Source organism: Salvia hispanica, chromosome 5 (assembly GCF_023119035.1).
Source record: "Salvia hispanica cultivar TCC Black 2014 chromosome 5, UniMelb_Shisp_WGS_1.0, whole genome shotgun sequence".
Lineage (NCBI taxonomy): Eukaryota > Viridiplantae > Streptophyta > Magnoliopsida > Lamiales > Lamiaceae > Salvia > Salvia hispanica.
The window spans coordinates 29,528,521-29,552,199 of record NC_062969.1 but is presented as its reverse complement, the minus strand read 5'-3'; the positions used below and the strand labels follow the sequence as shown (position 1 = coordinate 29,552,199).

The window sequence follows — 23,679 nt, the reverse complement described above, 5'->3', positions numbered from 1 at the left end:
ATTAGTTAAATTAATACTATAGGTACATAATTCAATATTAAGAAATGTTTATTTTAAAAAATTTTAAATTATGTAATTTTTTATTTAATACAATAATAGATATATAGTTATATTAATTAATTAATATTATTATATTATTTAATTTAAGTTAAATTATTGGGAGTGTTATTGGATTAGTGTGTAATTTAGATAAAAATATAAAAGTATAATTGAAAAGAATAAAAAGTAAGTGAATGGGAAGTCTTTCGAGTTTGAGTTTAGTATAAATGGAGGAGTAAAATCATACTAAAATGAGTTTAAGTTTGTATAAAGGTTGGAGATGATATATTAATATTATTAGTAGATGTGATTAGATATAAATATAATAAAATTATACATATAGTCAAGTTTTAAATGCCTATAACAATTACGTAACAATTGCATTAGAGCATCTCCAATGCCGGGTGAGTCGAGACCAATGTCAAATATTCCAGGGTGATAACATTTTCGGGCCGATTAAGCCCTCTCCCCAAAATTGTCAACATTTGATGCGAGATGCAAGGCAGCATGGTTCCCTGATGTTGGCAAGATAAGATTGTATGCATTGGGAGTGGAAGAACTGAACTGCCCGCACGGGAAGGGCTACACGACCGGCTACAAGTCAAGAATCTGATGATCCTCGAGGCCGTAGCCGAACGGTTGTGGATCTGGCATGCATATTTTGGGGTAGTCGGGTCGAACAACGACCTGAACCCGTCGCCCTCTTCAACGAGAAGTGTCGGGGCATCGGTCCCGCCCGTCTCATTTGTGGCCAACGGCAACCGGCATGATATGGGCTCCTACTTGGATGGGATATTTACTAGGTGGCCTGTCTTTGTGAAGACGATTAGACACGCAAGTGATGAAAGGAAGGCCTACTTTGCGGAAGAGGCAGGAGTCGGCGCGCAGGACGTGGAGGGCATTTGGTGTGCTCCGGTCTCGATGGGCGGCAATTAAGGGTCCAACGCGTTTGTGGGATGTTAGATGCGTTTTCCAAATAATGTACGCCCTGCATTATCATACCAAACATGATAAATCGAAGACAAAAGCATACAAGCTTCACTAGTTGGGCCAATGGCGATGAAGCCGGTCCAAGCCAGCGGAACGGCCACCCCTAAGCGTACGACGTGGGGTACCTCTCTATGGAGTCGGCCGCCTCAAGGAATATGCCGACGTGCGCAAAGTGGAAGCTCATATTCAACTCCGAAAAGGATATAATTGAAGAGTTGTGGTCACGGAGGACTTTGGAATGCACGGCGATAGTTTTTTTCTTTATTATGTAATTTTTTTTTTTTTTATATCTATGTACCTTTTTTTAATGCAATTAATGAATTTTCCCGTATATGTCTCGTAAATTTAATTCACGTAATTTAATCGTAATTTTAATTCCATAAATGTAGTATATTTTGAATTATTTTTAATGCGGTTGGCCTATGGCTGGCCTAAATCGATGTGGCAGGTGGATTTTTAGTACTGCTGAGGGAGAGAGAGTGGCTGACCTATGGCTGGTCTATTTGCATTGGAGATGCTCTTAACATATCGTCTAAGACTTGGCCGACTTCAACAGGAGCAGATCAAGCAACATTAGAATTTTTTTTAACATCACTCACCGTCCAATTGCTGAAGCAGTAATTTTTTTTATAAATATGTAGAGTAATTTTCTTTTTTATAATTTTCATAATTCCATTTTTAATTGAAATCGGAAATAATACTCCATAATAGTACCATAAATAATGCAAGTATTTAAAATTAAGTGATTTTGATCGGTGTTTGGAAATTTAACTACTACTATCTTCTGTTGGGAAAACAATAAATGAAAAGTAAAAAGAAAAGCGTCAAATGGTGAGAATACGGGCAGCCAATGAGAACCATGAACATGATATCAGGATTTCTCGTCACAATTCCCTTTCCTTCTTCACTCTGCGCGAGTTTATTCGAATTCAATATTAGTATATGCTTCCCGCATCTTCGTCTTATCCGAGCTAAACAATCATCGTTTTCCCCTTCAAAAACACACTCACTCACACACAATCCAATACCAATTCTCCCTCTTTCTCTCTCTCTCTGCAATGGCACGAACCAATTATTCAGTTCTGCCAAACAATAATCCACTCTGCACCTTCAATTCAAGGCCTTCTAACTCCTTCTTCTTCTCCAACAAGTATACTTCTCTCCACTCCAACTATTTCCTTTCTTCTTCGAATCACTTGCATTTACTCACACACTCATCATCCGCCCCTATCCCGCGCGTTTCCACCGCGCCGGTAGAGCACGCGCCTCCGCCGGACCTTAGTTTCCACCAGGAAATCGCGAGGTTGAAGAGGCTCAGGGAGTCCTTATCTGGCTGCCGCACCTTCACCGACAAGCTCAGGGTGATCGACTCGGATTCTAGGGTCAAGTCCTTTCTCCAATCGTGGAGGATTCACTTTGCAGGGGTGAATTTGAGTGATCGTGAATTGTTTCTGCTTAAATGTGTGGCGGCGGCGGGGCAGGAGCATGTGTTGGCTGAGTTTGAGAGCGGAGAGATTCAAATGGGGATGACTTCTCTCAAAAGCGCGCTTTATGGATTGGCGGAGATGATTGAGAATTGGGATGGGAATGGGAACGGCGGGGTTGGAAGTCAACGTGTGGGCCAAGAAAAGAGAGCGGCGTTGAGGTCTCTGCTGAAGATGCTTGGTGAAGTCGAGCAGTTCTATGATTGTATTGGTGGAATAATCGGGTTAGTACTTGTGATCATTAGTTTTATTTGGAAGCTTTGATAATGCAATCTATGTTTCTTTCAACTCTGCAATCGCTCGGATCAACAAATATGGTAAATAAAAAAGAGGATTATAGCTTTGGTTTCTCCACTGTTTTATTGTGGCAATTAAATCCTTAGGGTCAAACAAGGAATATAGTTATGTTTCTAGTTTGTAAAATTGTGCCTACCAACTTTTCATTTTGATGTTTTAAAGAAATTCCATTTCATATCAAATTTACCAATGTAGATGTTACTCCTAAGCACATGTTCCCATTTTAGATATCAGATTTCAGTGTTAGAGCTGCTTGCTCAATCTACTCAGGAAGGGCATACCACCCATTGGAATGGCCAAACAGCTATGTCGTTGAGACGTCAATTTGTGGAAATTCATCCGCCCTCTGTTCTTGATCTTTCTGAAAACACTGAATATGCATCTCAAGCTGCTTTTTGGGGGATTGAGGTCAGATCATTATATTTTTCTTTTCAAGGGGGATAAATTTCTGGATTTTGTTTCTTTGGTTTTACATTTTTAACCCATTTCCAGGGTTTGCCTGACTTGGGAGAAATTTATCCTCTAGGAGGGTCGGCAGATAGGCTTGGCCTGGTGGACCCTGAAACTGGTGAATGTCTTCCTGCTGCAATGCTTCCTTACTGTGGGAGAACTTTGTTGGAAGGCCTTATAAGAGATCTTCAGGTATGCTGGCTCAATATATCAACCACATATAATTCTATTTGTGAATCACAATGGTCCAAAGGGATGAAAAATACATCGATTGTGTTTAATTGGAAATTTCTATTCTGCAAGGCTAGAGAGTTCTTGTACTTCAAGTTGTATAAGAAACAATGCATCACTCCTGTTGCAATTATGACAAGCTCTGCAAAAAACAACCATGAACACATTACTAATCTTTGTGAAAGGCATGGATGGTTTGGACGGGGAAGCTCGAATTTTCAACTCTTTGAACAGGTTTTAATTTGGCGCTAAAATGTTTCTGATATTCATACTTATTAAATAAATTTCTTTATTAGTAGAAATGTTATGTTATTTGTTGTTCATTGTAGCCACTTGTTCCCACTATTGCTGCTGAAGATGGTCATTGGATTGTCAAAAGACCTCTTGAGCCCGTATGTAAACCTGGAGGTCATGGTGTGATATGGAAATTGGCCCACTATAAAGGGGTTTTTAAATGGTTTCGGAGTCATGCAAGGAAAGGAGTTACTGTTAGACAAATCAGGTCAGTTCATTCTTATTTATTTTCTTTTTATTGGAGAATGTACTAATATTGGGGTTTTACAGTAATGTTGTAGCTGCTACGGATATAACTCTATTGGCTTTGGCTGGAATTGGTTTGCACCATGGAAAGGCAAGAACATGAATTCTAACCGTGGTCTACTTCATGAGTCCCTTAAATGTAGTTGAATTATGTTAAGGTTTGTCGCTAACAGTGGGTTTGGTGAGTGAGTGAAACATAAAAGAGTGCCATGTACCTTTACTTAGTTCCTTAGACAGAATAAATCATAAAATATGCAACTAAATTATGGATTATATTCATCTTATTATATTTCTATGGACTCTATTTGTCTTTCATACATAGCTGTATGATGAGTTGCTTATTAATCACTACCAGTATATAACAAAAATGGTGGCTGTGATCTTCATCATCCGCCGTTGAATGACGGGGTACACTTTTAGGGCTGGGTTCTTGTTGCACAACATATGCTGCATGAATCTTTGGTCTTCTCTTTGTGCGTATATGTGATCAAATTTGTCAATAGCAAAGCTAGGAAGAAGCCGGATACCCTTTACAGCTCAGTATTTTAGATGAATTTCTGTCTTTTCAGAAATTGGGATTTGCCTCGTGTAAACGAAATCCTGGGGCAACAGAAGGCATCAATGTCCTAATTGAGAAGAAGAACTTAGATGATAAATGGGCTTATGGTTTCTCATGTATTGAATACACGGAGTTCGAAAAATTTGGAATCAGTGTCGATCCCCATTCTTCCGGAAGGTACTTTCTCTTCTTCATGCTATTTCATTTTCTGTTATTTCAACCACGAACCGCCTTATCTTTTGTCATGATCAACAATTAAAGCTGCAAGTTTTTATCAATTTTGCCTTTGGACGTAATTTGTATGACTTTAAAGCCACTGATTGACCATTTCAGATGATCTGTAGAATGTAATTAGCATCCTATCTATGATTGCACTGTGTAATTTAGGACTGCAGAATGTAATTATTGTGAATTTGTATGCACCGTCAGTAGGATAAAAGGCCATGGATATGCACATCCACATCCATTAGCCTATATTGCTTGTCATGGATCATGATGGCGTCCTCGGAATATTACCTGTGAACTATATAGTTTCAAAAGCTGATTGACCGTCAGGCCTTCTGTGGATTATATTTTATATACCAAAAGTTCTCCTTCAATCCAATTCCTAAGTATATTTCTTTTCCTTAAGGAAATGCTTTGCTGCTTGTTAATTACCTAGTTACTCTGCCTGGAACTCATTTTTGCAATAGCGAACCCAAGAAATACTCTCACTCACTAGCCATGATCTCTCATGCTCGCTTTTTTTTTAAATGTCAAAACTTCCATATTTTTCTTGAACAGAATTCTAATTTGCATTGTCTTCCTTGTGTGAAGTTTACAGGCAGAGTTCCCTGCCAACACAAATATACTTTATGTGGATTTAGCTTCTGCAGAGCTTATTGGATCAAGTACAGACGAGAGAAGTTTGCCGGGGATGGTGCTTAATATTAAAAAATCAATCACATATATGGATCAATTTGGAATCAAACACTGGTAAAGCCTAGGAATCTTCACTCAAGTTAAGCTACTTATGATTTAATCTACACCATGACATGGCTGTCAATTCAACATTTGTTATAATATTGTCTCAATACTTTCCGCTGATGTTTATGATTCTACCTGGGATATATATTAATAAAACACTGAATATCACGGAGAAAATTCTGAAGATGAATGGGGTGCTACAGTGATTTCGTTCCCTAATATTTTGACATTAAAAGATGGACTATTTTCTTATGCTTTATATAGGTCCTTAAAAATATATGATACCCCTCTTCGTGTAAGTAGAAGATCTGCTTAAAGTTTATTCAGAAATTTTAATATGTGTCCATGAACTCTAAATGAAAACATTGAAAAATGTCATATATATGAGAAGTTTTAAGTAGAGAAAAAGAAATCATGAAGTTCATCACAGTCAGGTCATAAATACTGGTAGAACTTGAAACTGGATTGAAACATTTTGGTTTAGTCCAGGCTAAAAGCTGCTGGAAGATGTACACAATATATGCATTATAACAATGAAATCAGCTATCAACTAGGTTTTCATTTTAATAACCTTTTCTCATGTAATCTCTTATTAATTAAAGTTGACTGTGTCTGTGGATCACGATTTCACTTGTCTGAAAATAAGATTTTAACAATTGAAACAGCCAGTAATAATGAAGTATTCTGGGGAGTTGTTATAGGCCATAGCTTCATATAACATATGATCTGTGTTATTTTATCATGTCTTTTGATATGCATAGTGATAATTCACTGAAGTGTTCTTCATGTTTTGATATGTGGTAGTGTCCCCGGAGGCCGTCTGGAATGTACAATGCAAAATATTGCTGATCATTTCACCAACAGATATTCTTCTCGATGTTATAAAGGTGTTGAAGGTCTGGTCGTATGTACAGTGCATTGCAAGTTCTTTAGGAATTTTTGTACTCCCTCCGTCCCGGAGTATTAGACTCACTTCTTTTGGGCACATGATTTAAGGAATTGATATTTAAATAGTTAAAGTGGAGAGAGTAAAGTATGAGAGAGGGAAAAAGTAGGGGAGAGAAGAGAGAAAAAAGTAGGTGGGGAATAAAATAAGATAGATGCTTTTTGCTAAAAAAGGTAATGAGTCTAATATGTTGGGACATCCCAAAGAGGAAAGTTGGTCTAATACCTTGGGACGGAGGGAGTATGAATTTTGTGCTGACCATGAAAATTATTATTTTCAGATGATCTTGATACCTTCATTGTATACAATGAAAGAAGAAAGGTCACATCTTCTGCTAAGAAGAAAAGGCGCCATACTGATAAGTCTCTGCACCAGGTCCAAATTGATGAACTTTTTAGTACTTATCCTTTTGATGATAGATTTTTTTTATGATTTTTTTCACAAACGAGGTCATGCTTGCTTTTATTGTTTATTAAAAATGCCAATACGAAAACTTTCTCTTAATAGTTTTCCATGATCCTGGCTTACTATGTCTTCTTAAATGTAATATGTGTGTTTTGTATAGCAGTCATATTTGTGCACTTTTGTCTCTGCTATAAATTCAAATCAGCATGCAATGAGCTCGTTTGTCAAAAAAAAAAACTGCTTATTGAGTGGTCATGATAAATTTATTTATTTATATTTCACTATAAGCTTAAAGCACTCTTACACCAACTTGTTATATCAGACTCCAGATGGTGCACTATTGGACATGATGCGAAATGCTTATGATTTACTTTCTCGGTGTGGGGTAACAATTCCTGAGGTAAATTTGATATTTCTTTCAACATTAATGATATATCTGATCAATTTTATCGAACCATCATTTCTTCCACGTTATTTTGTATACTTGAGCTTCATTCTATTTATATAATATTTCCTGTTTTGCAGGTAGAAGATAATGAAATGTATGTTAATTGTGGACCACCATATCTTATCCTTCTTCATCCTGCTCTTGGGCCCCTTTGGGAAATCATCAGTCAAAAGGTTCTAAATTCATGATAATGCTATTAGGACTATCTCTCTTCATCCTGCTAAATTAATATTAATCTGGGCTCCTTTTCAATCTAAATCAACCCTGATCATGGGCCCCTTTTCTGATAAAACTATTGTATTTATGCATGTATTTATTTATTTTTTCATCTTGAGCATATTTGGAATCAGAAAAGTGAACCACTGTTCTGTCTGCTTTCTTTTTGCCAGTTTGTGGGTGGTTCAATAGCCAAGGGTTCTGAGTTGCAAATTGAGGTTGCTGAGTTTCTATGGAGAAATGTTCAGGTTCTAAACTTGCTAGCATATAGTTTCTTCATTAGTTTACCCTTTTACTGATGTCTCTCACTTAATGCAGCTTGATGGAAGTTTGGTCGTTTTAGCTGAAAATATTGTGGGCTCAACTAAAACCAATGAAATAGGTGAAGCTCTATTACAATATGGAAGGAGGTATTATATGCCCAATTTTAATGAACTACGGAGATGAATACGAAAGGTTCTAGATTTTACTAAAATGAAGTTTCATTAATCCAGGTGTGCTAGGTGCAAGCTAGAGAATGTAAAAGTCCTGAATGATGGAATAAATTGGAATTCAGGAGATAACTCATACTGGAAGCATGATTTGCAGCGGTTTGAGGCTTTAAAAGTAATACTGCATGGAAATGCTGAATTCGAAGCAAAGGATGTTGTAATACAGGTGAGTTTGGCAGTTCCATTTCTAATATTTGACATAGGTACCTTATCCTTCTCTTAGAAGCAATTTTACATGCATTACATAAATGCATTTGACATTCTAGATCCTAAAGCAATATCATCGCTAGAAGAAAAGAATCTTAGGTATATATGGAATGTTTTTTGAGTAATGGAAAATAAAGGATCATTAAGGTTTCATGTCGTTGGTGGTATTTGGCACTCATGAGAGCTGTACGATTCGAATATGAAATGGACCGACACATAGTCTATTTTGGGACTGTTAAATCAACGGTAGAAACATTGATGTTGGGGAAAACTTTCAAAGAAGCATCTATATATACACAAACACTTCCCCTCAACTCAATCTGGAGCATTGATATTAATCATACGTAGCTAGTAACAAAGATAGTCAACCCTCACTAGTTACTACACTGAAAGCTTTAGTGAGGATGAGAAATATAAATGCCCTTGTTGTAATAAGAAGCAACACGGTAAAAGAAGAAGAGCTTCTTGAATTCTTCTCTATTGTAGATATCATATAAGACTCTAAGTGGTCTTATTCTCTGCATAATGTTATATCTCAAATAATTTAATTAAAATTAGTGGGCTTCTAACTTTTTGTGCTTTTCACTTCTGATCCCAAAGATCAGCCAAGGCAGGGTTTATAGCATATTACCATGACTAAGTCTTTGTGTATTCCCTCCAGAAAATGCTTAGCGAATAGATCCATAGAATCTCAACTTTTCTTATCTCCTATGCAGGGAAATTATACTTTTGATGTCCCAGATGGCCACAAATTGGAGATTTCCCAAGGAGTTTCAGGTTAATGTTGGATATAGCTGCTGTACACGATTTCTTTTTTTTTTGAAGCCTTCATAAATCAATGGTTTGGCATCCATTTTTCAACTATTTGTGCAAAAACCACTTGCTTCTGATTCTCATCCACAATACTACTCAAAGTACAACTTCTGATATCATCTTTAGTTCATTACTATCTGAAATCAATTGGAACTAACATAGTATGACATTAGGTTTCAGTAGAAGCCTTACTGTCAGTGCGAAATCTGCATATCAAACTCTTTTCTCCCAATGTTGCTTGGTCTCTGGTTACGTGTCTTTATCAAGCATGGTAGAGATTCTTAAGTTTGTCCTTAAGTCTAGTATGAGATGGGATTCATGCGTGGAACTCTATGGTATATGCAGTACTTCTAAAATGGCAAGGCATATGCTTGTGTTGGAATGGTACAGCAATGATAGACTAAGTTAAGTCAGAAAGAATAGACTGTTTTAAGGGAATTCATTCAGTACACAAGACACGTACGTATATTTTATCATATATTGAGTGTGTAGATTAATATGGATGTCTGTGTATGCCGAACATGTTTTGCATGACTTATCTAGTGAAATGTTTTGCATGTTAAACACGTTACTAATTGTAGTATATCATTTGAAATCCCAATTCAGGTTTAGATATTCAGTTGAAGCCTATTGAGGCAGAGTTGATGGAGAGTGGAACTTGGTTTTGGAACTACAAAACAAGGGGGAGACGCATTGAACTGGAATTGATAGAGTTATAAGATAATCCTTCCACATCTTGCAACATGTGAATTATTGTTCACTGATAAATGCAATGGTTTCCTGTGGCTGCTCCACCTTGCTGCTTGGTTGAACACAAGTTGAACCTGTTTGAGATCCTGTCCTTTTGTAATATTGTATTGACTGAGCATTTGTATGATTATTAGGGTGATAGCTCCTGATGTAATTTATATGTATATCTTGTAAAGAACGTTCAACTGGTATAGTTGTTTTCGTTTCTTCCTGATCTCCCTCAGAAGAAATGTATTCTAGATCCTTGCTTATATGGTTTGTTTGCTAATTTGTGATTGTTCAGTGTTGTTACTAGATAATTTTCTATTTTAAGATTTGATTTGCTTATACTATTAGGAAAGGAGAAATGACCATCACCTCCTGAATGCAATTCTTGTTTAACCATCAACAAGACTCCCAGCTTCATTTCTTAAATAAACAAGATAGCTACACAAAATTAATGTACTTCTTCCTGCTGCTCCTATTTGTACCTATTCCATTACTTTTCTAATTCTGGTTTTAACTGATTCAAGCTCTTTACCTTGCGACTCATTAATCTAATATGGTTATTCATTTTTTAAGTATGCAGATTAGTTGCGCTTGAAACTTTGACAATGACAGGTAGGTGTGTTGTTGGGTTTGCAGCTCATTTCTTGCACTGAAATTGGTGTGATCTTCATGTTGGGTTGTGATGTTAGGTTTCAACTTGTAAGAGTTTAGTCCTACTTATATATAGCTCAACTCATTGTACTGTAAGTCGCAATATATCAGTAGAAATTCTCCAGTGGAAAATACTTGACTTGTCTGAATGTAGCCACATTGTGATGAACTGGGTAAACAATTCGTTGAGTTCAGTTTTCGTTTTTCAATTTTTGTTTTATTGCTAACACTTTATCACATTTGTTTCAGATATTTGGATGCAAAATACAAAGTAAGGTATTGCTTATGTAATAGAAATAATCTGTATGTCGGTGCTGTGTACAGATTTACAGAAGATATTGATCAATGGGGTATAACAGGGTTTAGGGACAAGAAGTTGAAGAATAAATTGAAGACTATTTAACATCCAACATGAAGTGGGATTTAAAAGCAGCATCTGTTGAGTATTCTAAGCAGTGCATCAGCTTTTCGTCGAGCTTTCAATGAGCCATCTGCTGTTAGTCTCTGAAGAGAAGGAATGCTGTATGGATTCATCAACAGTCTTGGTGCAACTTCCTCTCCCCCATCTTTACAGAGTCCAAGTAGAAGGGTGATTGCATTCTCCTTCCCCCTGGAAGACCCGAACCTCAAAAGATCGATAAGAAGGGGCACAAGATCACGGCTCCTCCGTATCTCTTCCAGTCCTTGAGCACATCCCAAGAGAAGGGAAAGCACTGCTAGAGCATCATCTGTGATACCTGCCTTATCATCTGTCAGCAGCTCAATAAGCAACGGAACTGCGCCCGAAATTATTACCTTGCCTCTGTTAGCATTGAAGAGTGCAAGGTTGAAGAGCGCTGTTGCAGCATCGCGTTTTCCTGCAGCTGTTCCTTCCCCTAGGAGCCGCACCAATGCTGGAATAACTCGTGGGTGAGCACCAATTATTGCTTTATGCTCACCTATTATTGACAGACTGAAAATTGTTGCTGCTGCATTCTCTTTCGCTTCCATTGTGTTTCCTGATTGCAGAACTTCCACTATGCTGTCAATCGCTCCAGCAGCCATGATGAGCATTTTGTTGTTCTCGTGTATGGAGAGGTTGAGCAATGCAGTCACCGCATTTTCCTGGATTCTCGAATCAGGTGAACCTAGAAGAGTGACCAGAAATGGAATAGCTCCTGCCTCAGCAATTATACTGCGGTTGTCCATTCCAGTTTTAGCAAGCAACCGGAGCTCGTACGCTGCCTGCCTTTGGATATCCCGCGATCCCGTTGCTAGTTTCCCTACTAGAAACTCAGCCGTCATCTTTACAGCATCTGCAGCAGCTTTAGTTACAGAGATATGATCAACAGCAGTCTCACTAGACCTTCTCTTGCTACTACTTCTTTCCACCTCTGATGCAGCAGTTGGGATCATGTTCTCTTGGCACCATTGCTGGATCAAGCTTCTCAATGCGTAGTTCGGTATCAGAGCCATGTGGATCAGCCTCTGCCCGCTCTTTGGGCACGTGTGGTGACCGGAATTGATCCACTGTGCAATCGAACTCCGGTCATAAGTATGCCCCGATGCCACGATCACAGGATCATTCATCAAGTCAAGCGAGATCGGGCAGCGGAACTCATCAGGTACGCTCACTGCCATAAAACTAGAAAACGACTGGTCTTGGCGATTGCTTGTGGGCACCTTACGCTTCTTCAAATCCACGTGAGCTCTCGAGTTCTCTTCCACACTAGTTTTCGACATTGATATCAAGGAGATGAGACTGTTGATATTAGAAACCACTACAAGCCCACCTGTCCCTGCTTGCTTCTCTGCTTCTGCCTCTAGTTTTGACACCTCTTGTGCAATCTGTTCTGGGCTATTCACACCCATGCTGCGCAAACTGTCTCTGACTCTGACTAGATCAACGAATCCCTTGCTCTTCCGGCTCCCCTCGTTGTTTGCGACTGCAGCTCGGATGAGGTGATCCCTTGTTTCAGCCTCCACATGGTCCACATACAGCTGGGCTCTCGTTGCCTGCTTGTGGAGAAGCTCAACCTGCTCCTTGGTATCCGCGCTCAAATCGAGCAAGCTGAGAGGCAGGATATCAAGCGCCCTCGCCATCTCCTTCACCAAGGTATAGAACTGATTGGAGATGCTCTCAGTTTGCATGAGATTCCACAAGAGGCTGCCCTGTACTGAGCTCTCAATCAGAATCTTGGCTCTCCGAATAACGGAGTAGAGCTCGGTGAGGCACAGCACTGAAGAGGGTGGGAGTGGCTGCTTCTGCACTTGTTCTTGGATCTCCTCAAACAACGAGGACAGTAGACTTATCCTTCTCATCATCGCAGAGATGTTCTTTCTCTGCAGGAAAGGAGCCTTCTCGATCGATGCCACGTCATCTGAGACGAGGATCAGCGACTCCAGCAGCGTTGCGGCCGGAAGAAACCCTGAGGAGACCATCAGAGGAGGTTGAGCACCTTCCATGGCTGTTGCGTCCATCGGTATACGTTTCCTTTTGCATGACTTTTGCTTTGTTTGGAACAATATTGTAACTCAACTAAATCTTTATTTATCCAAATGAAATAAAATATTAGGACAGGCTCTTGATCTTTTCTGCTTGGACTGACTGAAGATGGATTATGTGAGAGGGACATTGGAATTCTTGGAGGGCTGCCATTTGGAGGGCATACCGGCCTGCAGGCTCATCTTAATTTTATATGCATATACTTTATATATTAATATTTGGCAATCCCTAACTCTTAACAATAATTCTATCCTATTAGTACAAAAGTCAACTCTGTTTTCTTGGGGACTCATTCCAATTGATCCAATGATTGGTCATTGAAATCGAAATCATGACTGGAATCATCTTCACTTGAGCTACAAGATCATTTAACCTGTTTCTCAAACAAACATCGATTTGACATCGAAATTCTTAACGATCAATGCTCGATTGAGAAAAGATTTTGTAATAGTTAAGTTAAGAGGATTGGATATTAATAATCGACTTTGTTTGTATTGGCACCCCAAGAATTGAAAATTGTTTTTCTGCTTGGTAGAAAAAATTGTTTTTCTGCTTGGTAGAGTAGAATTGTTAACAACAATGATGTATATTAGATATAGGGAAATTGGTCTCTAAAACCATGAACTTTGCCCAAAATTTGGTATTTCCCATGAACTTTGAAATTGATATATAATATCACGAACTTTGCATTTTGTTTGGTATTTCCCAAACTCACTCAAATAAGATATTTTCATCAAAATCTTATTTAATATAGGCAATCGTGATATGTTTTATAATATTTGAAACCACTTTTTAAGTTCATAACATGTAGCATAAAAAGTCACGTTGAAAACCACGTTGATTTAATTGTGTCAAGTATGATAAAAGCCTCGTAAGTTAGCCAAATATAGTAATAAACATGCCGTGGGAAATACCAAACAAAATACAAAGTTCGTGATATTATATACCAATTTCAAAGTTAATGGAAAATACCAAATTTTGGGCAAAGTTTATGGTTTTAGAGACCAATTTCCCTTAGATATAATGGAACTCTCCTTTTTCCGCCAATAGATTGATGGTTACAATCACATAGACACAGGGTAAATTGAAAATTATATTGCTAGTATTAAAAGTGCTAAAAGAATAAAGAAAAAACAATGGTGGTAGGAGTCTTAATTGAGAAAAAAAACAAATGTTAAAGGATAAAGTCATATTTTCAATATATGTTTGGACGATTGACTATAGCTTAAATAATGACATGTTTGATATGACCATATGAATGTATGAAATTAAGTAGATGCGTTTGTTGCATAGTTTATTGAATTAGTCTTAATTGTTGATTGCTGACTTCAAAACTTGGATTTTAGCTATTTGTAATGCATGCCCAAATCTTATGTGGGCTATTTCTCTCTTTTCCATTATAAAGAAATTCAACTCGATGCAGTTGCCTGGAAATTGATTAAACTTTTATATACTATTTGGTTTGTGTGTGAAACAAATTCCTGAATATCCAATTGACCATATCTCAATTGTGAGACAAATTGCTATTTTTTCAAGAAAATGATTTATACATATGTGGGGATTACTAATTGAAATTAACTCTTGATTAATGTTAATTAATGACTCATGGCTCAAGTACACTATTCAATCCTCTTCTAATTTCAAATCGGCAACCGGCAATCCCCTTTGATCCATCTCCTCCGCCACCGATTTAGCCTCTTCTATTCTTCTCTTATACTTCAACCGCCGCACCAGATACCCGTAAATCTCCGCATCCAATTTCTCATTCCTTCCGGCCAAAATCCTCACGAACTCCGCCGCCTGCTCGTAATACTCGCGGCGCAACATCTCCCCTATGATGTGAGTATACGTCGAGTACAACGCCCGCACTCCACTCTCCACCGCCCTCCGCACCACCGCCACAGCCACCTCCACCCTCCCCGTCCTGCACGCGCCAAGCACCAGCGCGTCGTACGTCTCCGCCACGATCTCCATCCCCTCCGCCTCCATCTTCTCCACCGTGTCGGCCGCGGACGCCACGTCGCCGACGAAGCAGTACCCCGACAGGACGTAGTGGTACGCCGTCGGACTCGGCCGGACGCCGCACGCTCGCATCGCGTCGATTGCGCGCCAACAGGCGTCCATCTCCTTCCTCTTCGCGAGCACGTTCACGATCGGATCGAACGTCACCGGCGTGGCGCCGAAGCTCCGCTGCGCCATCGCCACCGCCACGCGCAGCGCCTCATCGGTGCGGTGCAGCCGCGCGAGCTGTGCGACCAGCGCGTCGTGCGCGTGCTTCCTGGTGAACCAGTCGTCCAGGGCGGCGAGGTTGCAGAGGAGATCGTCGATCGAGGCGGTGCCGCTCGCGATGAACTTGAATGTGTTGGCGGTGTTGAGGCAGCCGAAGGTCAGGCGCTGCGAGAGGAGGTCGCGCACGGCGGCGAAATCTCCCCGGCGGCCGGCGGAATTGATTAGGCCGTCGAACTTGGCCGACGTTGGAGCTGAATTAGAAGTTTGAGTGCTGAATTGAGCGGCGGTAGCATCGTAGATCAGTGTTACCGTTTTAGAAGGTTTACGAAGCCTGCGAAGAGTAATCATTTGAATTAGGGTTTGACATTTGAAGACGACCATTTCATTATGCTGGAGGCGTAGGTACGTCTTAATGGGCTGGCTACAAAATTTGTTGGCCCAAGTGGTTTAGTGATATACTAGTAATTAGTTTTGTATGGGCTTATCGACTCTTTTATTATATTTCATACATACTCTCGCCTCATGTTAAATATTAATTTTAAATATTAATACTCTCACTATTCCACGAGAGTTGCATTTCATTTTTATCATAAATAGTAATAAGTATCACGTTCCATTAACTCACTTACTTATACTCTATTATAAAATTAATATAAAAAAGTGAACTTCATCTTCTACTAATTTTTTTAACTCACTATTCTTTACCTTTCTTAAATTTTATGTTCACCTTAAATATGACTCCTATTATGAGATAAGAAGGAATATTATAACTTTTTAAGACTCTAGTACTTCATAAAAGGCGTCTCACTTGTCATAGAATACACTTACCAGTACTTCATAAAAGGCGTCTCACTTGTCATAGAATACACTTACCAGTACTTCATCAAAGGCATCTCACTTGTCATAGAATACACTTACCATAGAATAGAGGGAGTACTAACTGATAGAGGGTGGAATAAGGCTATATAAAATAAAAATTACTACTTTAATACTCCCTTCGTGCCTGAAAAGTATGAACTATTTTTTTTAGTCCATCTCCAAAAAGTAAGAACTATTTCATTTCTTATCCGTCACTGAAATGTAATGAACTTTCTAATTTTCGAAAGTCTTTTCTATCTAATGAAGTGAGACTCATTTCTCCACTAATAATATATAAAAAAAATTTGTTTCTATCTCACTCTTACTTTTCCAGTTATGTATTAAAACTCGTGTCAAACTAAATGTTCATGGAGTATATAATTTTGGCTTTATTAACTAGTCATTTTTTCAAAAAGTATAAAATACTCCTTCCATCCTATTTAAAGTGATTATATTTTATTTTTGATTGATCCTAATCAAAATTACTACTTTTGGGATAAATTATCTTCTTTTTTTGTCATCATTAAAATATTCAGTAATTTACCAACGGGATATAGCGCAGTTGGCAGTGCGGAGCTGTGGTGACTTTGAGGTCACGAGTTCAAACCTCACCACCCGTTGGAAGACTATCGGCCTTAATCCGCAGACTGCAAGCTTGGTCGAGTATGATTAATCTAATTCCGCCGAAGGTGGGGTCGGAAAACCTGTGGTCAAACCAAAAGAAATATTCAATTATTTTTTTCTCTCTAGTTAAAACTTTACCTAAAGTAATGTGTCATTCAAGAAAATGGACATTTTAAATGCTCCCTCCGTCCCATGTTACTTGCACTGTTGCTTTTCGGCTCGTCACAAACTCCTTACACTATTTATATTTTAAGTTAGAATTAATGTATTTAATTAATATGTTAGATTAAGTCAAGAGCTTCTTTATTAAGTGATGTCTCATTACATTTAAAATTCTAATTTTATTACACTAAAAAATCAATCCCAAATTTACGGCCTAAAATGAAAAGTGCGAGTAACATGGGACAGAGGGAGTATAACGAAAGTAGTATTCGCTCTGTTTCTTCATAGTTGATTCATTTTTTTCATTTTGAAAAGTTTCCTTATATTGAGTCATTCCATATATGGTACTCACTCCATTCCAAATAAAATGTCACACTTTTCTTTTTAGTTTGTCCAACTAAATATATCACGTTTTCAATTTTGAAAAAAAAAAATCTCTCTCACATTAATATTAAAATTACTTATTCCGTTCCAAGGAAAATGGGTTATCTTTAGTGAGATGAAGGGAGTACATTTTTTTCTCTCCACGTGACACACAAAACAAAACCTTCTAAAGTACCATATCATCCCATTCCCACAAGCGTAACATCTTTTGTAGGATGAGGGAGTAATAATTATTCTACATTTTTTCTTTCCTATTTTATTCTTTCTAATATACTCATTTTTCTACTTTTTTCTATCACTTTAATAACAGACTTATTCTATCCCATTAGAAATGAAACGTTTCTCTTCTTGGGCTGTCCTACTAAAATTGAAACGTTTCCTTAAATGGAAATAACACCTTCTCTACTTGTACCTCTCTCTTACTTTACTCTCTCTTCATTAACTCATAAAATAACACTGTATAAAATCTCATATTGAAAACTAGGCCTGTCAAATTGGATACCCGCGGATACCCGATCCGAAATTTTCGGGTACCAGATCCCGAAATTCCCAAAATCCAATACCCGATACCCGACCCGAATTTGATTTCGGGTACCCAAATACCCGACTCGGGTATCCAGTCCCGAAAAATCGGGTATCCAGTCCCAATTGTGATTTTGATTTTTTTTTTTTTTTTTTGAAAATTAGCTACAAAGTTTTAGAATTTATTTAATATTATTTAATTCAAATTCAATACAAAGTTGAAGTACTGGTATTCAAGTAAAAATAACTACAAACTTTTAGAAATATAAAATTTTTATAGTAGCTCGAATTTAAGAGAAAATAACTACAAATTTATAGGAATACAAAATTCTTGTAATAGTTCGAATTTAAAAGAAAATAACTATAAACTTTGAAAATTACAAAATTCATTTATACATATTAACATCTTTTATCCATCCACAATAAGTCAATAACCATCAAAATTCATAAGTTCAAACATTCATCCTTTGTAAATTCACAATTTAATAAGTAATTCATAAGAATCAAGATCTAACAATAATATAATCAAAAATTCAAAATATCACAAGTCAATGAAATTAAAATATAATTAAAAAATTAAATTACATATGTTATACACTAACTATTAAGTATTAATTAAATTGTAGTTAAGAAATTAAATTACATTTAATTATAATAAAAAGTAATTTATTAATTTTAGAAAAAAATCAGATAAATAAGAAAAAAAGTAATTTATCCGATACCCGATAATCCAAAATTCTCACTACCCGATCCCGATCCGATACCCGAAAAATCGAGTTTCGGGTATCCAATTATCCGGCTTTTTCGGATTTGGATATCGGATATCCAATACCCGATATCCATTTTGACAGGCCTATTGAAAACCAAGTATTTCTTAGTATTTATTAGGACGGAGGAAATATTAAACATCAAATTTTTAAACTCTGTACCAAAAAATATCAACTACGAAGTAACCGAAAGAGTACTAGCCATGAATTTGTTTATTTATTTTATAGTCCATAGCTTCCAAATTAAATGCATTTTTTTCTGTAACAACAAATCACAAATCAGTTTATATCTGTTGCTGACCCATTAGCACCTCTCATTCATCCCTGCTTCATTTTTTTCAAATACTTAGTTTATAAATTTGTTTAAAGTATCCTCTATTAGTTCATAATTAATAGTTATATTTTTTTATTTTGACTTTTCTAAAAAATATTAATCACTGTCTATTTTTAATAAATTTCTTATTTTTTTTTTACTTTTCTAAAAATATTAATCACTATCTATTTTTAATAAATTTCTTTCTTTAATAATATTGGACTGTTTTTTTATCAACATTTCAACCATTTTTTTTTTTTATTAATTTTGCATTGAGATTTATGGCAAGCTCTTTGACTACTTAGTAGTGTGTGAATAAAGTATTTAATTACACATATTACATCTAAATGATAAACTAATGGTTTAGGATGTTTCAGTGGGTGTTTAATATGGGATATTGATTGCTTTGTGGTTTAATGTATAGGTTTTCATCCTTTTTATGCACTATTTTAGGTGATTTAATGAGCTTGTCTAAATTTTGAAGTTAAAACAGATGAAAATGGGCTTTAACGAAGTTCAAGAAGCCGAGACAGGAGCTTTGCCTGAGCTGGGCGTTGCTTAAAGGGAAAACTCCCTGATGAGAATCTCCAAAATTAGCCCAAGACTTGTTCTTGTAAAAGCAACAACACAATTAAAAACTGGTACAAACTAAAAATACTACAACAATAACATAAAAACACATTACATTGAAACTTAAATAAAAAGTACATTAAAAAGGATAGGTGTTCCATCCCACAAAAAGATAGAACAAAAATAGAAAGGGCGAGGGGGATCGAAATGGAAGAAATTGAGGAGTGAACAAATGACCTCTTAGAGACCGAAGGACCTCCACCAAAAAGATGATGGCAACCCTTGGGAACTTTCATCCAAGTAACCATTTATATCGACTCACTCGCTAGCTACACGACACTAGGGTATACTTTTGTTCGAGCTCCGCCACTAGAGGTATACTCTTTTGAGCTCCGCCCCTAGGGTATACTCTCACTCAAGCTCCGCCACTAGCTACATGGTGCTAGTTGTGAATTTACCAAGTGGCTAACCCCGGGCTAACCACAAAGTAACCATAGCCCGGCCATGGATTTTTCCAAACATTCATCTCACCCAACTTGGGGAGGGACTCTCACAAAGGAGACACTCTTTTTCTAAACTCAATCTAATCTCTAATCTATTACAAAAGATACAAAAGGCCCTATTTATAGATGTGGGAGATTGGGAGATAAAAAGTCACTCAAACTAGGGTTGGAATATGAAAAGTCACTCAAAATAATTCAAAATCCCGCCTTTTTGAAATCTTCTCGGAGGCAAAACGCCCGGCCGGGCGTTTTGGGGCATTGCCCGGGCGTTTTCACTGTCGTCGGGCGTTTTGCTTGTTGGACTGCGCGACTTTTGTAAAACGACCATAACTTCCTCATCCTAGCTCCGATTGAGGCGTGCAAGGTACTCACGCGAAGCTCTTTCGATGGCGAAGACAATGGCGGTCTTTGACAAGCATTTGGACATCATATGGATAGGCGAATCTTTGCTCAAATCTGACCCCAGTTGCGGCTTGGCTCTTTGTCACCTCTTCTCTTCACTTTCCTTGGTTTAGCGCTACCCGGATTCGTATCACTCCCAGTTGGGAAATCAGTCCAAAATTACGAGTTAGGGTGAGAACACCTTGGTTTATTCCACATTACACATCGCCCGACGGGGCAGTTGCTTTTGTTCCTACAGTTGGCTGATTTTTAGAAGTCTTGAAGTGCTAAGGAGTCCCAATCATCTATGTTCTTGAAGAGGAAGACTCTCCACCATCCAATTCATCCTTGGGAGTACTTTAGTCTAGTTTTTATCACGCTATCCTCAATTTCATGGATTTGACCTTGTTTGTTGATGGAATGATGTGTATCTAAACATTTTTGTAGGATTTTGGTGATGATCACAATGGGTCGATGAATTGATTCTATGTTTTGATGTCTGCCTACCTCTGTGTCATATTTTATTGGTTCAATTATGTTTTTACAATCCAATTATCTAGCTGACATATGAGTTTTTTTTGTTTGTTCATTGTAATCGAGAGAGATGATTTAACCAACAACTAGTGATCAGTTCATATTCGAGAGAAGTTATGGTTATGAGAGGGTGTAACACTTAGGGGTTTTGGAGTTAGCTTAGGTATATTAGGAGGATACTCCGGTAATCAAAACTAATACTCCCTCCGTCCCCATTAAGCGTCACACTTTTCCATTTCGGTCCGTCCCTAATTAAGAGTCACACTTCATTTTTACCATAAATAGTAAGTAGGTCCCACATTCCATTAATTCAATTCACTCACATTTTATTATAAAACCAATATAAAAAAATGGGTCCCACATTCCACTAACTTTTTCAACCAACTTTTCTTTACATTTCTTAAAACTCGTGCCCGATCAAACTTGACTCCTAATAAAGGACGGAGGGAGTATACGAATTGAGTGCATTCAGGAGGGGGCCTAGTCTAATTAAGTGATTCCCTAATAAGCTAGAGGTGATCATAGGTAGGCATATGCATTGAGGGAGTTCACATCTTTGTTGTAATCGGATCCGGAATCCTATTTCTCTTTATCTTGTCAAGAGCATCCACAGTAGGACGGACTAACCAATAGCCTAGCACTATGACTAATCAAAAACACATCTTGTCACATCACTAGTAATAGAAATCCATGGGTTCCATCCTAAAACCAATTAGGCCATGATTGGTATGATGGAATGGAATGGAGGTTGGAATGGAATGAAGATAGGAATGAAATATCAATTTCCTTGGATTTCCTTTGCATTTTCATCCATTCACTCATTCATTCCATCACACCAAGCAAATGAATAGAATGGAAGTAGGAATCACATTCCATTCCACCATTCCATTCCATCATACCAAGTAGCCCCTTAGGCCATGCTTGGTATGATGGAATGGAATGAGGAGGGAATGGAATAGAGATGGGAATGGAATGAGGAGGGAATGGAATAGAGATGGGAATGGAATGAAGGTGGGAATGGAATAGAGATGGGAATGGAATGAGGAGGGAATGGAATAGAGATGGGAATGGAATGAAGGTGGGCATGGAATGAATTCCATTCCATTCTTGTGCTTGGTGAATGTAAGGTTTACGAATGGAATGGAATTGTTATTCCTTGATTGATTTCATTCCTATGCTTGGTAACTACAAAATAATATATGAATGGAATGGAATGAAATATGAATAATTAATATGTTGATTCTATAAAAAAAAATATTTATTTAAAAATATTTTTGTCAATATTTTGGATCATATAAATTTGTACGATACATGTAAATGAGTGTGTGCATATGTGGTGTATGTATGTGTTGATGTGTGTGTGTGTATGTGGTGGTGTGTGAGTATTTGTTGTTGTGTGTGTTGCTGCGTGTGTGTTGTTGTGTGTGCTGTGTGTATGTGTTGTTGTGTGTGTGTGTGTGTGTGTGTTTTGCTATGTGCGTGTTGTGTGTGAGTTGCTGCGTGTGTGTGTTGTGTGAGTTGTTGTGTGTGTGTGTGTGTGTTTGTGTGAATGGAGGTAGGAATGTCGTTCCATTCTTCCATTCCATTCCATCATACCAAGCATAGCTTTAGTGATAGAAGAAGTGGCCCATGAGATTTATGTACTAGTTTCAATTTTTTCTTGACACCGATGTGAGACAGTTATATGTTATTTTTTTAATTTCAATTGCCAATACCCTTCCTCAAACCCTTCAAGGTGAAGCTTGGAGGGGTTGGACTTTTTTCTTATCAGTTGGACAATTGGCCCAAATATTAAGCCCATATATACTGCTGGGCCAGTCAATTTTTTCAGTTTCAGTCCAGATATACTGCTGAGTCAGTTTATTTTAGCCCACAATCGGCAACCCGCTCTAATACCATGATAAAAATCCATGGGTTCCATCCTAAACCAATTGGTGATAAGAGGAATGGTCCATGAGATTTATGTACTAGTTTTCTCTTGATACCAATGTGAGATAGTTATATGTTATTTTTTTAGTTTCAATTGCCAACAACTAGGACATCCCACAACCTGACACATCATCAGGACTAACCACAACCCAACAATAGCCTCACTAGGACTAGCCGCAACCAAGCTAATAAATTGACAAATACGATTTATTCATTTTAATTGTTGGTGCAATGAAGTGCAATGAGTTGTAAATATAGAATATAAATAAAATAAATTAAAAAATTAAAAATAAAAAATAAAAAAAAATTGGCTAGTCAATCGGTGTCCGCGCTATAGCGAACTAGCGATCGGCTAGCGGTTTAAGTCCGCGGATGAGAGCTCGTCCTACTTCGGGACGTCCGTTGCGTTAGCCTAACGTAATAGTTGACGTCCCCATGCCCTAACCGTTAGTCCGTGCTCTAATCCGCTATTGCGGATGGTCTAAACAATAGATGCCTTATTTGCTAAAGAAACTAATTAGAATACATTTATGTGTTCTATTTTTATGATTTTATCTCCCTAGTTTTGAATTTAAATTTATAATAAATTAAAATTGATATAATTAATTTTTAAGGAAATTTGTATTAATTCCCTTCATGTGACCTCTGTCACCTCGACTATTTATGATATGATTTGTGCTTGATGGTATGATTTTCAATATCATTGAATAAGGCAAAGTTTTTGTTAAGCAATCAATTTGAATGATTGATTTGAATATAACTGTGATTTTTTGTAATTCGTCGAAATATAAGTATTATTTGTAGGATATATTTTTAAAAATATAGTACTATGAAAAAGGTTTAGGACGTTTATTTATACTGGAGTGTGAAATTCAATTTTTTTTTTATTCTTGAATACCATATAATATTAAAATTTGATTTGATGGTATTTATATCCGTAATATTAG

At 37.4% G+C, this 23,679-nt stretch overlaps 3 protein-coding genes across 4 annotated transcripts; 1 reads left to right on the top strand and 2 right to left on the bottom strand.

Annotated features, from left to right (window-relative positions):
- The first annotated feature begins 1,910 nt into the window (after positions 1 to 1,910).
- LOC125189095 (UTP--glucose-1-phosphate uridylyltransferase 3, chloroplastic) lies at positions 1,911 to 10,100 on the top strand. The gene is made up of 17 exons (XM_048086288.1): positions 1,911 to 2,737; positions 3,038 to 3,218; positions 3,303 to 3,452; positions 3,564 to 3,725; positions 3,821 to 3,993; positions 4,056 to 4,122; positions 4,601 to 4,767; positions 5,407 to 5,565; positions 6,361 to 6,452; positions 6,783 to 6,877; positions 7,230 to 7,307; positions 7,433 to 7,528; positions 7,745 to 7,819; positions 7,890 to 7,981; positions 8,066 to 8,228; positions 8,986 to 9,046; positions 9,689 to 10,100. Exons 1-17 carry the CDS (start codon positions 2,088 to 2,090, stop codon positions 9,799 to 9,801), a joined length of 2,574 nt encoding a protein of 857 aa, XP_047942245.1. The 5' UTR covers positions 1,911 to 2,087; the 3' UTR covers positions 9,802 to 10,100.
- Positions 10,101 to 10,721: 621 nt separating this feature from the next.
- LOC125187680 (U-box domain-containing protein 1-like) lies at positions 10,722 to 12,956 on the bottom strand. Of its 2 annotated transcripts, XM_048084305.1 has the most exons (2): positions 11,267 to 12,956; positions 11,061 to 11,208 (listed from the first exon to the last, which is right to left on the bottom strand). In XM_048084305.1, the coding sequence occupies exons 1-2, from the start codon at positions 12,929 to 12,931 to the stop codon at positions 11,188 to 11,190; spliced, it is 1,686 nt and encodes a 561-aa protein (XP_047940262.1). In that variant the 5' UTR covers positions 12,932 to 12,956; the 3' UTR covers positions 11,061 to 11,187. The 2 variants fall into 2 exon arrangements, with proteins under 2 accessions (XP_047940261.1, XP_047940262.1); XM_048084304.1 differs by having other exon boundaries at positions 10,722 to 12,956.
- A 1,488-nt stretch (positions 12,957 to 14,444) lies between these two features.
- On the bottom strand, positions 14,445 to 15,632 carry LOC125186746 (pentatricopeptide repeat-containing protein At3g56030, mitochondrial). The gene has a single exon (XM_048083192.1). The coding sequence runs from the start codon at positions 15,564 to 15,566 to the stop codon at positions 14,580 to 14,582; it is 987 nt and encodes a 328-aa protein (XP_047939149.1). The 5' UTR covers positions 15,567 to 15,632; the 3' UTR covers positions 14,445 to 14,579.
- Positions 15,633 to 23,679: the final 8,047 nt, after the last annotated feature.